The following is a 16722-nucleotide window of genomic DNA, read 5'->3' as shown; positions in this document are numbered from 1 at the left end:
TTTCTTGGTTTCTTACTGTCTTTCACTGGCACAGGTGTTACTGCACCTTTAAAAACTGGGGTACAGGGTTCAGCACTGGGAGCATGTTAGTGTTAATGCTGGTGAAGTGGAGCCACTCCAGCTTTGATCTAAAGTAATTTTTCAGGTGTTCCGACACTCTGTATGTCTCAAAATGGATCTTTTTATTATACAAATAAAAAGAGTCTTTCCTCGGGTCATTATTTTTAGCACACTGTAGGTGACAAAAGCGGGATGTAAAGCTTATGCTGGTTGCTTAACCTGGCTTCTCCTGTGGAAGTTCTGACACCTCTGCTGAGTGCCTGCCGGCTCGGTGGATGCGGCACAGCAGTTCCGGCACCTGCTCTACAGGTCAGGAAACTGAGGCAAAAGGTATTTTTTTTTTATTAATCTCCTGGCTTACACTGACTCCATCTTTTTGCCCCTTCCTGGCTTCCAGGCTCCTACCCATTGCTCTAAGCTGGGTCATCTCAGGCCTTCATCACACACTGGGTGTGGGCTGCCGCCGGAGTCCCAGTTTGCCATCAGTATGCGCGTGCAGACATACAGTGACGGAAAACTTAGCTTCCCTCCCTGCCCCTTCCCCACTAGGCTCTTGAAAGAAGTTGAGAAATACAGAATTTTTAAAAAGTAGTAAAACCCACCCATCATATTTCTATTCTTTGCATGTCACTTGCAACGCTTACCCTGGACGGAGAGGGGAGAGGGGCAAAGTGCTTTTCTCAGGTCCACATCGTTGGTGGAATAGGGAGGAGATGGTGACACCTACAATCTCTCCATTTACAGCTTTTTCACGTAAGTAAGAGAAGAAAAGGAAAGCTTTCCATACAAACCAGAAAAAAGAAAAGAAGGTTACAAAAACCAGAACAGAGCAGACAAAAACCTGAAGATGCACTGCACCTGGTCACTTAGGAGATGGCTTTTAACTGCTGCTTTACACACAGTATGACCCTGGTTTGTTTTAAGCTAATGGTGTCCTAAAAGAGCATTACTCTTCTCAAAATATAGAATGTTACGGTTTGATGAAGTCTGACAGCCTGGTCCCAAAGCTCCACATTCCCCTGACGCCTACGCTGAAGAACAGAAGCCAAGTCCTGCTGGCTGTAGGAACTCCCACACGGGCCCAAAGCTCCCACTGGGGGCTCAGTGGCGTGCAGCCAGCCAGGGTATTCTCTTCCTAAGGCCTCTGCTAGACCTCTATTTCCAAAAAGAGGGAAAAGGAAGGAAGAGGAAGTGAATCTCATTAGGAAAAACATCCTGCAGTTTAATTGAAGTGGCAAACGCAAAGTTAAAAAAATTAATAGAAAAGCTACACATCATGAAAGATAAAACAGTAGAATACATATATATACATGTTGGAGTTTTCAAAATAGTCCCATCTTAAAATAAAAACAAGTAACAACTCTTTGGAAAAAGACAGGCAATACTAATTGAGACATTGTTTAAATATTTGGTATTTTAATTTACAAACATGCACTTTCTCCTCTGTATGTACGTCAGGAAAACATGGGTCATGCTGTAAAGTTGTGCTATTAGTATTCTCTTTTTAGCACTCCTTTAGAAAGAAGAGCCTATGATTTTTGCTGTTATTTTACTTCCTTAAGTTACTGAACAGAGGTGGTTCCGTGCCCAGAGGGGGAGCAGATCACTGCGTGTGCTGCTCAACCCTGACCTGTTCTGGGAACACGGAAGGCCGAGTTAGGCGCGTTGGTTCGGACCCAACCTTTGCACAACCTGCTGCTTCCTTTCCACTTTTGGCAACAGACAGACAGAATGCCTTCGCTCACGCTCATCTTCTCTTCTTTCCAAAGTTACTGTGTTTTCAGTGTGGTGTTTGCTCCCAAGGGTTTTTCTTCTCATTCTGATCATGTGAAGTGGTAACAAGCGAGACAACCCTCCCTGCCACACAGTTCGCTGCTTTCTGCTGACAGACGGATGACAGGCACAACTGCTGTGCTCTCAGGAGCACAGGAAGCAGACTTGTTATTTTGCTAACAGTAAAGAGTCCTGAGATCTAAAAACCAAATCAGTTCTTCAAACGTTAACAATGAAGGTCTTGAACTTTGCACCTTTTTGATGATGGCTCTTCCGTCTTCAGCGCTTCTAAATTACTGGAATCAGATCTGCCCTTATCCAAGACAACAGTTATACCAGACAGAAGGTACCCTCCACCTCCGCTCATGGTCAGTTTTGGATGGCTTCGATCTGGTAAGACCTTTAAAAAAAACCACAAACCCCAAACCAAACAAAAACCCAAGCATCTGTAAAGACTCACTCTGTATGTGCACACTGAATTGTGTCATTTAAGCTTACAGTGTAAGATGTAATTTGTTTTTCCAGCCACCACAACCAACAGTAATTTGGAAAGTGGATTTATCTTCAAAGGGCAAAGTACCTGCGTGGCAGAAACCAGGTACAGAAACAGGTGAGAACACAGGCTGCTGCCCCACTGATTACTTCTCCATGGCATTTCCAGCAAAATGACAAAGCCGAGGTTTGGGGTGCATGAAAGCCTCATTAATGTGTTCAGAACTGGGGTACTCTGCAAAGGACTGCAGCTGGCCTCACAAACCAGCACTAAGTAATACAGTGATTTCCAGCTCTGCCACTATCATCTTTCCGTAGCTGCTCCTAAGACAAGATACAGCAATGAACCACCACCTTCCGCTACGTTAAGACGTTCTGTAAACATCTCCTCTTCAGTTATGCCTCCTCCTTGCTTTGCCTGCTGCTGCAGGTCTAAACTGATTTACTCGTGTCGGTGCGACGGCGCAGCCTTGTTCCTAACTGCACCTGGGCACAGGAAGCCTTGCCAGGCCTAACCCTGGTGAACACCTTCCTCTGTGAATCTCCCCGTCACTCCTGACTGGGTTGCCTGATCAACAGTCACTCATCGTGGCCACCCATGCCTGAATTAAGTCATCCCCTCAATAATAATTCCTTACAGACTCCAGCAGCCTATGGGCAGGAGAAAGCTAGTGAGATGCAAGAACCTCTTCAGAGGTGGTGAGCTGCTTAGGAATCAGACATGCTCCTGCTTCTCCACAGCTGAGAGGGTACTCCACATTTGCAAACGTTCCTTGTTCAAAATGTCAGTCAAACTGACATTTTTCACTGTGGAGATGTTTTCCCCCCTCATCTTGTTCAGTTCCCAGACCAGAAACTTCTTGTTACTTTAGTTCCAAGGCATCAACTGTGTAAGTCACCACCATTCTTAACATTACACTTTTTTTTTTCCAGCTGTCAAACCAACTGGAAATTAATAAACACTTCTAATACTTTGCTACATCTCTCTGACACGACATTACATTGTCCCTCACTTCAGGCTAGCCACTAAAGCAGCACAACTACTGAATCTGTCAGTGCTGCAAATATTTCAGCAAATGTTTAAATGAAATGCTTTGTAAGAATAAAATAAATATTTCCATTTGAAATTCCTGCAATGAAGCATTACAATTCTTCAGAGTATTTTCCCACTGCTCTCAGGAAAACAAAGGCACAAGGTTACGCGCCGTCTGTCAGTTCAAACCCCGTATTTTCAGAGCGCGCTTCGCTCCCCAGCACCCATGCTGTTTTGACAGCCATTTACTGTAATCCTTACCTGGTAGTTTCGTAGCCAGGTTTCAGACAGCTTTAGGTTAATAACACCGCCTCTCTCCCTCAGCTTTGTGTAACATTCTAATAATGGCTTAAAAAAAACAAATAGTAGGTTACACAGCAGAACAGTCTTAAACTTGAACTATAAGAGCTGAAGTAACATACTTGATTTACCTCTTTATACTGGCAGTAGACAACAAAAGGCCTTGAAGGAGCAACAAATTCCAATAATGAAAGTAATAAAGGAGTGGGGTGAAACTTGCTGGCTACAATTAAGCTGCAAAAGAAATTTCACACACATTAGTTTTCTGCTTCTAAAACCTATTCATCAAGTGACATTTTCTCCTACTTAGCACAGCAATCAATTATAGCTTAAATGTTGCTAATCAGCATGTTTTCATGGCTCTAATAACTCCCCAAAGACAAAAAAATATCATGATTTCCTACTTGCATAATTGAGAGGATAAATCACTTGTTCCCTAATGTGCCATATACTTGAACGCACTGCAGAAAGCACTCAGTTCAGCTGGGTTGAGCTCCACAGTAATTCTCACGGCCCAAGAATTTGCATGCTGCTTTCTCTACCCTAAGACCATTGTCCAAATAAAATTCAAATTTTGTGACTGCTACTTGTTGCTTAGAAGGTAACTTCAGTTATGATTTCTTTAGACTGGGTAATCTTCATTACAGACAGTTTTGTATTAAAAAGTTATTATTTAAGGAGAAAACAATCCCTTAACGGGCATGACTAAAAATCTTTTAAAAATAAATTATGTCCTTGCCAACTTAAAGGCTTCAAATTTTATTCTTCATCCTCATTTTAATATCATAGCATAACTTGGACTTACAGATGGTTATGATTCTCTACAGATAGGGAGTTTTAATAAAAAAAATTCACTGCTAAACTAGATTGCAAGAAATGATGGAGCAAATTAGTTGTTATACTTGTGCAGAAGAATGTGCTAATTAAACTACTTCTCCCGTACACAAATACCCTATGAGATGACCCATCAATTAACATTTGTTCTCCAGGGGAACATACAGCGCTGGAGACACCGTTAAACTTACCTAACAAAAGCAAGGTAAAAACAGGTGTTCAATTTTCTAAACACAACAGAGATAAAGAGCTGAAGCAATTCTTTCACAGTTGTTTCATTTTGGCATTGTGCTGGCCATGGCCTTGTGGGCCATTTACTTCAAACCCTAACTTCAAAAAATTTATGCTTGGTAATTTACCAAGCAGACCATAAAGAAAAAAAGATTCCAGACTGCCTGAGAAGGCTTGGAGCGCTGCAGCGACTGCCAGGAGCTCGGCCAGACAACAGGAAGGTAAGGAAGAGATGAGACTGCGAGAAATCAACTGCTGCGCTCTCATATGGCAGCACATATTGCTGTCAGCGGGCAGCCTGGCCGGGTGCAGGATTAATGTAACGGGTGAGAGGGGAGGAGAAGAGGTAGAGGAAGAGCAGGGAAGGAGAGAAAGGGAGCGTGGCCTAATCTTGAACACATGGAGTGTCTATAAACGCATTTCCACTTTCATAGTATCAGAAAAATGTAATAGTCTGTCTTAGGTCTTCTTTAAAAGAATACCAAATCCCTAACGGGTATCTTCCTTTTTCCCCCACAAAGACTGACAACAGACTTCAGCTCTCATAAATGGAACTGAACAAACAGATCCAGTACAAGCAGTGTTTTACCATGTGACAGCACAGAAAATATAACTTTAATAAAAAAATGTTATATTAAATAATTATTCTATAGTATATACATTTCTGTAATTTATATACGTATATGTATAAAAATAATAATTAAAAAATACTAAAATTGTATCTTCTACATTAAATAGTACATACTGTTAAATGCAGGACCTCAAGAAGTAATTCTCCGGAGGTCAGTGCCCCAGCTCCAGTGTTACCCAGCTTCCACCTATTCTGTCCCTGTTTCTCTCTTGCAAAACAAAACAAAACTAAGCATGCAGGGAATATGGAATCGAAAACTCAAACCTCCCTGCCTGCTTCCACTCCTGTGCCAAGTTGTTAGTTTGAAGCATTGCTTTATTCCATGCCAGTTTTTCCTGGCTTAGCAGTACAGCACCCTGCAGCTCCTGGTCTAAACAAGCGGTGGGCTAGAAAAGGCAGGTGACCCAAGGTAGGGGACCCCGACTGCAGCTGGGACAGCGCCTTCAGGCAGCCTGAACTCCCCTCCTCCCCATCATACCGAAGACCTCCTAAAGCAAGAAATCCCTCACCCCTTCAGGTATATAATTTATTATAGCTCTCACGCATTACAAAGGGCAAAAGAAGTGTACATGTGATTGAAGACAAACGAACAAGCGACAAATGCTAGATAGGCTTCCTTGAACTCAAACAAAAACTGAATACACTATTTTACGCTACAGGAAGAATCAAGTAAAGCCATACACTAATTTTCACTTTGCTAATCGTGCACAGACATTAATTATAACAATGGGTGCTGGAGACATGGGTAATACCAGAACAAAACACAGCCACTGTTCAGGCAGTGTAGTGGTCATCCACAGGCACTGCCCGTGGCGCTGCTGCCGCTGAGCAGAGGTGCAGTATATTTTACAGACCTCCTTTACCATTTTATTGCTTAGGAGAACCCAGAGTGACCTGTCTCTGCATCTTTATAGAAAAGGCTAATTCTACCACTTAAATATGCTAGATGAGATATACTAAAATATGAATGCACATGAGTTAACACATTTCATAATAATACAAACAAAAATTATACACAGGCATTTAAACATAACCAATAAATGTGTACTAAAGTTTATCCGAGCAGAACAGCTTTATTCCTAGTGAGCCAATATTCTTAGGAGGAAAACACAAACTTGAAATGTTATTAAATTAACAAAATCAATGTTATTCAATTAACTTAAATCAGTTCAGCAATGGCTAAGAACATCGTGAAAAAGTCACAACCACTAAAAATATACTTACACTACAGTGGGGCCGAATTTCTAGGAATCTATTTATCGTATTTGTTTTAAACTTATGATACGAAATCTTCACATTAAATTGTTCCTTGGGAACAACTGACCCTGGCTAAAGCAGGTAAAACAAAGTTATAGAAAAGATGAGTTTCTAAAAACAAATGAACCAAACTCCCAAGGCAACAAACTTAGTTACAATTTAATAAAATCAAAACCCTCAGGTGTTGTGGGGTTTTCTGCCAGTTAGAATTCTGTGATTGTTATCAGCAGTCATTTTGTATTAAATTCTACCTGGATTCTGTTTCTCTTTGGACAAAATAGGTATTTTATTTTTTTGTTAATGTTTACTCATACCTAGTCAGGAAACTATGGCTTTTAGATCAAGACATTTCAAACCATTTAAATAACAAAAAATCTCAACTGGGTAAGAACCAAACAAAACCCAAGACACACGGGGGCTGACTGCTTGCTTGTAAATATTAAGAAACAAAATAGTCTTCCTAAAATAAAGCTTTTGTTTCAAAGGAAATTATTTTCTATAGATGTGTTTTCAAACAGAAGACCTTTCTGACTACAAACAAACTCACCCATCAGCATTCCTCTCTCTCAGCAAAGCAGCAGTTTCTATCAGCTTTTTCCTTCTCTCCCATTGTTTTCTTTGCTTTTCCCGAACCTTTAAAAAGCAAAACAAACAGTTTGCACTTCAACTGGTTATTATATATTGGATCACTGTTGCATGGACTTAAGTTTCATTTTTTGGCATCTTAGATGGCTTAACGTAAGACAAAAGACAACCTCCAGAGTTCCATTGTAACACCTGAATAAGCTGTATTTCAGCACGCCCGATTCAGACGGAAAAATTTTAAGTATATAGTCCTTGTAAAACTCGAATAGCCATAATACATATTCTTACATATTCTTACATTTTCTTTATTTTCTTTTTCTTTGTTTTCTTTAAATTCTACATCTTCAGCATTGATGTCCATTGTTTCTTGCTCTTCTGTTTGGTTGATCTCCATAGCTGCTTCAGTAGTAGATTCCTCTTCTGTTTCCTGCAGGGAAATCTGCTTCTCATCAGTCACTCCGTTGCTTTCTTCTTCCCCTAGCGCATTATCTTCAGGTTCTGAGGGCAGAGTCTCTGTAGAAAATGTCCCAGAGAGGAGACTATCCACTTTGCTGAGAGGAAATTCATGAAGATTATTGAAAAAAGCTTTTGGAAATCCAAAACAAGTGGTAGCAGCTCTAACAGGTCCCCCTCCTGGATACATCTGAATAATGGATCCATAGCCTATGAAAGCAAAAGAATCAAAAATACGTTGGAAAGCCAGAATTTCTTAAATCGCTTCAAATTTCTAATTTTCTAAAATGCTTAAATGAAGCATTCATTTAAGAATAGGTAAGTAATTGCCTGCTCTTAATCTAACCTTCGTCAAATTTAACAAGCTGCTGAAGTACGCCTTGCGGTAGAAAATTCTTATTGGAAGGACAACAGTTACTGCAACTCAAAAGGACAAGGTAACTCAAAGATTATGCATGTATTGAACATGTATTTAGGATTAGCACAGAACATGTAAGCAGTGACAAACTCTTAGAAAAGCTAATTTAATTAACAATTAGAAGACAAATTTTCTACCATATTTGTTACTTGTAACTATGGAGTGGTTTTGATAAAAAAGAAAAGCTAATTTAAACAGCATTAATAGGCAATGGATTTCCTCAACATCCAGACTCTGATGGAAGAGCTGTCAGATGTTTAAACATACTGACAAGAACTTTTCAATAGTTACACTGAAACTGCACTTTATTTGACTTCAGAAAGCATCCCTATGGCCAAAAGTTGCTGAAACAAAACCAATTTATTGCATGACTGCCTGTGTGCTTCTCAGCCAACAAACAGCACATCTGGGTGCACATCACATCACACTTCCTACCTTTCTAGGCTTCTGGAATATAATTGTCATCTCTGTCTAGTGTCTTTGAATGACTTATGATGAAACTAATTAACTGAGTTTGAGACATAAAACCCAAGTTGATCTTCTCCTAGAATACGCACATGAAAATGTCACATGCTACTTTTAAAATATACATTTTGCAGACATTAAATCTCTGGTGCAAAGAACAAGAGGAATGACAACATTTTCAGTGCTGTGGGCTTTCTGAATTCCAGTGTCACGATCTCAGATTTCTACCACTCACTTTCCTGGACTTCCCACGTGCCTGGGAAGAATATGCATACAAACTCCTTGCAGCCTTTTCTGAACATGTCACTATGCTAAGACAGAAATTAAAACCAGATCTACATACAGTGATACCTACTTTACATTTTGTATTTTTTTTTAAATAGTGGGAAAAAAAATCCAACTGAAATACGCAAAATACAGCTTTCTCCAACAGAAAAACAAGCGTCTCTCTGAACTGAGAAAGTATTCTGAAATAATGCCTTTTCACAGTATCACAGAGATATGCATCGCTTAAGTTTCAAGTAAGCCCTCAGTCTGCTCCTTACTAAAGCCACCGTGTTACTTGCCTCCCATTCGCTCCATCACCGCACCCAGCACAAGGCCTGCACACGTTTCCATTACAATCATCTTGTTGCCAGCACGGATGTTTCCTAAAGTCAACATCTGAGCCAGGGTGTCATATCGCAAGTGGCTAGAAGACAGAGGGGTTTAAGATGTATCAAGTTAGTTTTCTTAGAGTTATAGATGCTGCGTATCATTAGCTCAGGAGCCTGTCAAAAAAAGTTGGATTACAGGTCGATTTTCAGGAACAGCACCAGTGGTCTTCAGAGTCACCATGCGGAAACTTAAATTAACCACCCAGTAATAAAGAAGCATTAGAACAAAAAATTAGCAAACAAGAAATCAGCAGGGAAGAGCAAAAGCAGGATGTAAAGTAGGGTGCGCATACTGAAGTGGACATCTCATGCTGTGTCAGTCAGACAAAATATTTTTAAACTTCTTTTGTTTTCTCTGACATGTCAGTTTTGTAAAGAACAAACGGTATTTGAATGCATTTCCTAATTCTTAAATGTTTTCTTTATGATTTTCATCTGTTTTGCAGTAGCACACACCATGTGCAATCCAAGATCAACACCTAACTAGACTTACTGCAGCGCATGCACTGAAGAAACTCAGCGACGGCCAAGGAAATTACAACCAGTCTCAACAAATAAAGCCAAGCGAAGGTGATGGGGGAAGGAGAAGGAAAACGGTTTGAGAAGCCTTAAATAACAGAAACGTGAGGGTTTTAAGTCTCAGCATCTCAGCCTTAAAACCAATGAATTCAGTACATCTTAAACAATGTCTGTAACAACGTATCATTTAATTTTGGTAAGTGAAAATCCAATGCGCTAGATCTCTTATCATTGTTCCCCCCAACTCCCGCCCCCCAGCATTAACCAGTTTTCAAATTCTGGAGACTTCTGACTGAAGAACATTTTGAATCCCTAGCACATTAAGGACAAAAGTTCCTGCTTCTGGCAGGTGGCTTGTTATTTTGATTACTGAGCCAGAAAACAAGAGACAATACGCACTGACCCAGAGAAGAGATACCTCTGAAAATGCAAGAAGCCTGTCTGCTTAGGTAATTAGCAAGACGGTGGTGGTAGGGAAATGGTAAACGCTGACACTACATGCAGAAGAGTTTTCCTCTTTGCTGCAATAGCATACTGATTCATTTTCTATATCACATTATTTTTCATTAATTTGCAATCTTTCCACTAACAGAGGAAAAAAAAGAAGAAATGAGAGTATTGTCTACTCTGGTATAATACAGGTATTTTAAAGAATATTAAAATATCTTTCTGTTATAATTTGGAAAAAAAAAACAAAACAAAATGGAAACTCACTTAATTTTTCCAGGTTCCCTTGCATAATACATTGTTGAAAGAATGCGAGTGGATGGTTTCACAATTGTAATAACTGCTTCATATCTGTATGAAACACATAGTAATAGTCTTATTTTTAGCTCAACATATTAGAGGACTACTAAGTATTTTCCACATTTTAAAATTAACTTACTTTTTTTTCTTCTTCTTTATGTATTTATCTTGAGCAAATTCTGTTTTGTCTCTGAATGTTGTACTGTTCTCTATTAACTGTTGAACTATTTCCTTGGAAAAGACAATTATAGCTGGTATTTATTTCTCGTGCATTTCACATAAAGTACTTTTTCAAACAAACACTTGAAATATTTTCTTCCAGTAGAGGCATGTATACTGTTACCTTCCACTGCCATTAATGGCAAACTAAAGTTCTATTAATCAACATGACAAGTGAGGCACTACTCTTGACTATGTGCAGAAATTTAATCATATACTTTTGTCTCTAGGTGTTCTCTAACTACGTAATGCCAGCATAAAAATGATAAAGCTGAAAACGCTTATCCTGGAAATGGGGTATTTTGTGGGGAAGGAGCCTGGTAGGTGCCAAAGCTAACTCATGAGAGAGGGCAGACTCGTAAGGCCAGAACTGAAGAAAAAGCAGGGTTGTTCCTTTCAGCATCAGCAAGTCATTACTTCAGCCCTTACTGTGAAGCCTCAGTACCTAAATATTCTTATCCCATGCCAATGTAAATGAGACTATACTGCTTTCTCCAAGTGATTAGCTACTTTAATTATCCTGTGTTTAGAGCGAGGCTGAGTTATGTTTATTGTCAGTTATTACAGAACAACTGACATATATTCTGTTGGGCTAACATTCCCCATAGTAACTGGATTGCATGACAGTACCCTAAGTCCTGCGTGAAGCTATACAGGCAAAAATATTTTACAAAAACAAAACAACCTGATGTCATACGCAATATTTACTTTAATCCAACTCCTTCTCTGGGTCTCTTTGTCTGACTTCAGCATCTCCATCTCTGAGGGTATCTTTTTTTCCACCTTGTGCTTGTTCTTCCCTTATACTCTGCTACTTACCAGACATCTCCCTTACACCACTTCATTTTGTCTGCCTCCCAAACTGCGCTAGATTCCTGTACCAACTCCTTGCACAATGTCTATCTCCTCAGCATTTACTATTTCCTACAATACTCCCCCCGACTTCTTCCATCTCTACCTCCCAGGTTTTCCCAGAATTCCATTTTTTGTTTCCTGGTCTCTTCACTCTAATCTCCTTTTGTCAATCCAACTCTTCCTCATATGTTCAGGTTCCAGCTGGAGGGATCATTAAGACCTCCAAGAAAAAAAAACTTTCATTGCTCAGGACTTGTCCCCATGCCTGCAACAGAAGAACAAATGCTGCAGAGTGGTATTTCAGTTGTTCAGAAGTCGTTTAACTGCTAAAATTGAAAGTTTCTATTAAACATGCAGGAAAAGTATTAGTCTAACCTGGCCTCACAGGAATTTGGAGAGGGTAGCGGTAGGGCAATGACAAAAGGAGTATTTTCAATGCAGACATTGCATCTCCCATTGTGCTTTAAGAACCTGCTCCAAAATACAGTGGTGCAAGTACTTCTTACTTGCTATTGCTGCTTTTCAAGCCATTATTTCTTAAAAGTTCTTCAAACACTTAAAATGCACTATTAGTGGTGTGAAACAGCATATCTTTCTTTTTCTGCCTTACTCTTGGAAAAAGTTAAATGCAGTGTCTGGGCTGTTTGGGTCGGGTGTTTTTTTTCCCCAGTAAATTTTCAGTGAGGAAATTGGGGGATATTTCCTTAGGGTAAGCAAAAGCCAAAAAGGAAGCCACTGCACTATGCAGTGCCCTGGGAATACATGCCACTTCATGTCTTCATCCTAACACCTATCCCTCAAGACCTGGGAAGGATTTGGGAAGTGATGGGAAATCAAGCCCCATTAACACTGAGGTTGGTTTATTTCAAATAACAATCATCTCTAACTGAGCCTGTGTCACAAAGACATGCCATTCACAGTTCAGATTTTACCAGACACTTATGGAAGAACAATGTCTATTGCTGCTAATTTAACACAGGCAAAATGAATATTCGGCTACAGTTCAGAAACCAGAGTTAACAAAGTAGGATATTTTAATAACCTAAGATAAAAAAGTATGGTAGATGTATGGCAGAGACACACTGAGGACATACAAAAAAGCCAGAGTGATCTGCCACAGATAATGAGAACGAATAGAAAACATCAAAGGTATCAGACTGATTAGTACGTTCTTTTCAAAGAGGTAACACAACTAGCAGCACAACCCTGGAAACAGAGGAAATACCATCCCAAACTCCTTAGAGCAATCCAACATTAAGCAGGCAAAAGCACAACAGCTGCTCTAGAGAGCAGCAGCAAACAGCCAGATGCAAACAGGAGATGAACTTGATGTAAGCAGGAGCACTTTCTTATTTTTATTAGAAAGGGTAAACCAAAGGTAAGAGAGAATTTTTGCCTGTGCAGAACACGTGCAGAACAGAACTGGCTGCAAAGGTTCATTAACATTTAAGGTGGCCTCACTTCTTTTTGAAAGGTTCATTAACATTTAAGATGGCCTCACTTCTTCTTGACAAAGTGCAGGGTAAAACCCAATCCGTGTTCTAACAGAACAGAACTGATCTCTTGACAATATTTTTAGCTTTTGAGGTGCAGATAAAACACAGGCATCACATGTTCAGTAGGTACTGTCTAGAGGCACACTGACAGTACACTTGTTAAACAGTGTTATTTCTTAGTACTTTGGTGTTTATTCATAATCCTTTCCTACACCTTTGACAGCTTAATTATTGTAAAATTTTAATATATCTGTAATATAGAAATATAATTTTGCATCTTATAAACAAACAAAACTAAAAGGTGATTATGCGAGCTCTATTTCCTTAATGTTTGTTGTTATTTCTTTTTGTCTGTTATGACTTTTGATGCTATAAAAATTAATCTTTTACTTTCTTTTGACAAATTTGCCAACCTTACATGAAGTTTTCTACGAAAAGAGCCTTTGCATTTTTGTAAAAACAGATCTTTAGAAAAAACATGACTTGAGCAGAAGAACAAAGAAAAAGCACTGAAGTCTATGCACCAATAAAAAGAATAGGCTAATTCATAAACTGAAATATAACCATCAAGGTAGCACAGAAATGACACCAAAACCTTATTTTTACCTGTCCTTTAATACCCTTGTCCTTCAAAGCCTTTATGTCATCATGAGTCAGTTTTTGAGACTTTCCATCGTCAACTATGTTACGATTATCTGTACCTGCTTCTTTTGTTTCTAAAGGAAAAGGATATAGATTTGTAAAATCTAGCTCTAAATATCTTCACATTGGAGAAACATAGATTTTAGTTTCACAGAAAGCAGACTTCTCAGGATTAAACCCACATGCTTCATGGCCTTGCAAAATATTGCCTAAGCAATCAATGAAATGTAATATGTAAAATACACCTTTAGTATATATATGCACCCAGACTAAGGTTCAAATTTTCTCCCATATTAAAAAGCTGATTTGTTACAGGACTAGTGAAACAGCAGATCAAGACAAAACCATGCGCTTTCATGACAGAAAGAATATAAGTGGCGTTAAGTTAATAAATGATTTAATAGAAAGCTTTTCCATCACCTTTGGTATTATCAAAGAAACAAATGAATTGGAACTTGTTTTTCCAAACACCAGTCAATCCTCTGTAATACCTGTGGCAGTCTCTTCCACCTCTTGCTTTGGCTGGAGGTTTCCACCGCTGGTTACTTCAAATGTAGTTCCATAAATATGTCCAATGGCATTATCCAGATAGAACCATTGCTTCTCAAAAATAATTTTTCTGAAATAATAAAGAAGTTAATTATATTAAAAGCATTATTTTTACTATGTCTGAAACCCACAATAATTGAAACTGAACTATAGCTTCATATAAAGATGTGCACATGTGGCACTTAGAGACATGGGTTAGTGGTGGGCTTGGCAGTTCTGAGTTTACGGTTGGACTTGGTCTTAAAGGTCTTTTGCAACCTAAATGATTCAATGATATATGCCATTTTTACCTATATCCTTGAAGAAAACCAGGACAAGCATAAAAAGTGAAATTAACCACAAAACCACATTAAACTGAAACTGATTAGGAAAAGAACAAAGAACTTAAATGGAGCACAGAGTAAGAAAAATATTTTTTTCAGTTCAAAAAAATTGCAAAATGGCAGATAAAATAAGGCTATAATACTTGAATTATGCAGTACCATTTCTGACAGAGAAAGTCAGAACAACGCAAGGAATGAAATTAATTAAAACTTCATTAAATCTAGGCTGGGTCATGCAGATTACTGCAAAAAGAACCTGTATTTTGCAAAGCTCCTTTGCAATAATATTTGCCAAAAGCCTATGAAGAAAACTGACAGCAGAGAGCGACTTGTAAGCCTAGAAATGTTTAAATAAAACAAAAATTTTAAAAAAAGAAAGGATTTTACTATCCCTTTCATTTTGATCGCACTAAGGAAGGTTTACATTTTTCCTTCTTCACACAAAACAGGATCCAAAGCCTTTAACTTTCAGGGTGACCTACAAAGGTTTCCTTGCTGACCAGAAGGGAACTGGTCTTGTCTGCTGATCTTGTCAAATGAAACTGGTACCAGTGTATGTGCCACAATCACATCCGAATCAAAAGCTACCACTATGACCTCTGATTATACTCACCACTAACTCTGAATCTAAGCAAACAGGTTGAGTTCTTTTGTTATTTCCAGCATTCTACTGACTGAAGTATGCAATTCGTGCATGTATTTTACATACACTATTTGTATCCCCAAATACACTCCAGAATTTAAATAAAGCATAATAAAGTTTTGTCACGTTACCAAATCCTTTTCATAAAACATTAACGTTATACTTGCTCACATGAAGTCTATTAATCCCTACCAATCCAGACTTTAAAAGGCTAATAAATGATTATAGAAGACTTGAAATGACTGGAGAAAATTTAAATAGATGAAAAATAGTGTGCAGGTGCTCAAATTTTGATGACCATTCTAAACAGAATATCCAACCACAGCTATTGTCTCATGGTCCTGGAGCATCCTTACCCTCATCAGATTATAGAAAAGGAAAAGTTAAAGCAAGAGTTATTTAATTTCCCGTGACGTTATTTACTCTTCAATATTTTTTTATTCTTTCTTACAAAAACTGAAGAAGGACCTAATGAACAGATCTTGGCATGCTCTGCAGGCTGTCAGAGTAACTACCTGATTTAGGTGCCAGATCCTACTGGTAAACGTTTAGCCTGTCAATAACCAGTACTCCCAATTCCTAGGTCTGAGCTATGCCATTTCTAAACCAGCCTCATTCAAGCATAGCACCTTTAAATCTCCATGCTACTGAATCAGATGCCTGGCCACATTACCCAATACTGACTTCTACACACTGGTCTACAAAATTGACTGCTGCAATGGGAGGAGCCCAGGCTGTGTCCACTGATTGTGGCATGTCCTGCTGGGGTGCAGGCGCTTCTCGCTATGCCAGCTGGCCTAGGAAAAAGAAATGGGAGAGCTTTCATAGCATCCTCGCCAAAGCTGCAGCACCCAGAGCCGACAGCCAGCACCTTCCTGCAGCCTGACGGCGATGCTGAGCCAACCCCGCTAAGGAGGCAGCGCTGCAGCCCGCAGGATGAGGCGCCACTGGGGGCAGGTGTGACAGGCGCTGGCCAGGCCGCTGCACCCTCGCTCCCCGTCAGCCGCACCGGCCTGACAGCGGCAGCGCAAAAACGCCTTTCAGGTCCTCAGCGAACACCGCAGCCAGGAGATCTGCCGGGTTCTTGGGCACAGGAACTAAGGCGGCATCAAAACCTTTCGCGCTACCGGTCACACCGGCCGTTACCTCCGACTGTCCCGGCGTGAGAGCCGGGGTCACACCCGCCGCACCGGGACCCGCTCCCCTCGGGAGGGCCTCGCGGCCGCTGCATCCCCTCAGGGGAGGAGGAGGGGTGGGGGGGCGGCGCAAAGCTCGGCCGAGGGGAAGACGACAAATAGGATCGAAAACCCCGGGCCGGCCCCTCACCTCCGCCGTAGCACGGGGACCGCTTTGAAGACGTCGTCCCGCTTCAGGACGGCACAATCCCCCTCACAAATGCGCGGGCCCGGGCCCGGGCCGCCCTCCATCGCCGCCGCACCTCGCGCCGCGCGCCGCGGCAGGGCAGTGCGCATGCGCGGCCGGGCCCGCCCACCAATGGCCGAGCCGGCTGGGGGCGGGGCGCATGCGCAGTGCGGCGGCGC

The 16722-nt window shown here is 40.4% G+C and overlaps 1 protein-coding gene across 3 annotated transcripts; it reads right to left on the bottom strand.

Moving 5' to 3' along the window:
- Positions 1 to 1261: 1261 nt before the first annotated feature.
- On the bottom strand, positions 1262 to 16652 carry TRMT6 (tRNA methyltransferase 6 non-catalytic subunit). 3 transcript variants are annotated; one of them, XM_056342593.1, is made up of 11 exons: positions 16508 to 16652; positions 14158 to 14285; positions 13631 to 13740; positions 10594 to 10685; positions 10422 to 10505; positions 9099 to 9223; positions 7495 to 7859; positions 7159 to 7244; positions 3790 to 3892; positions 3620 to 3706; positions 1262 to 2233 (listed from the first exon to the last, which is right to left on the bottom strand). In XM_056342593.1, exons 1-11 carry the CDS (start codon positions 16606 to 16608, stop codon positions 2060 to 2062), a joined length of 1455 nt encoding a protein of 484 aa, XP_056198568.1. In that variant the 5' UTR covers positions 16609 to 16652; the 3' UTR covers positions 1262 to 2059. The 3 variants fall into 3 exon arrangements, with proteins under 3 accessions (XP_056198568.1, XP_056198570.1, XP_056198569.1); XM_056342595.1 differs by lacking the exons at positions 13631 to 13740; positions 16508 to 16652 and having other exon boundaries at positions 14158 to 14287; XM_056342594.1 differs by lacking the exons at positions 14158 to 14285; positions 16508 to 16652 and having other exon boundaries at positions 10594 to 11793; positions 13631 to 14140.
- Between the last annotated feature and the right edge of the window lie 70 nt (positions 16653 to 16722).

This window comes from Falco biarmicus, chromosome 6 (genome assembly GCF_023638135.1).
Source record: "Falco biarmicus isolate bFalBia1 chromosome 6, bFalBia1.pri, whole genome shotgun sequence".
NCBI lineage: Eukaryota > Metazoa > Chordata > Aves > Falconiformes > Falconidae > Falco > Falco biarmicus.
The sequence above is the reverse complement of the archived record's forward strand: the minus strand, read 5'-3'. Positions and strand labels throughout refer to the sequence as shown.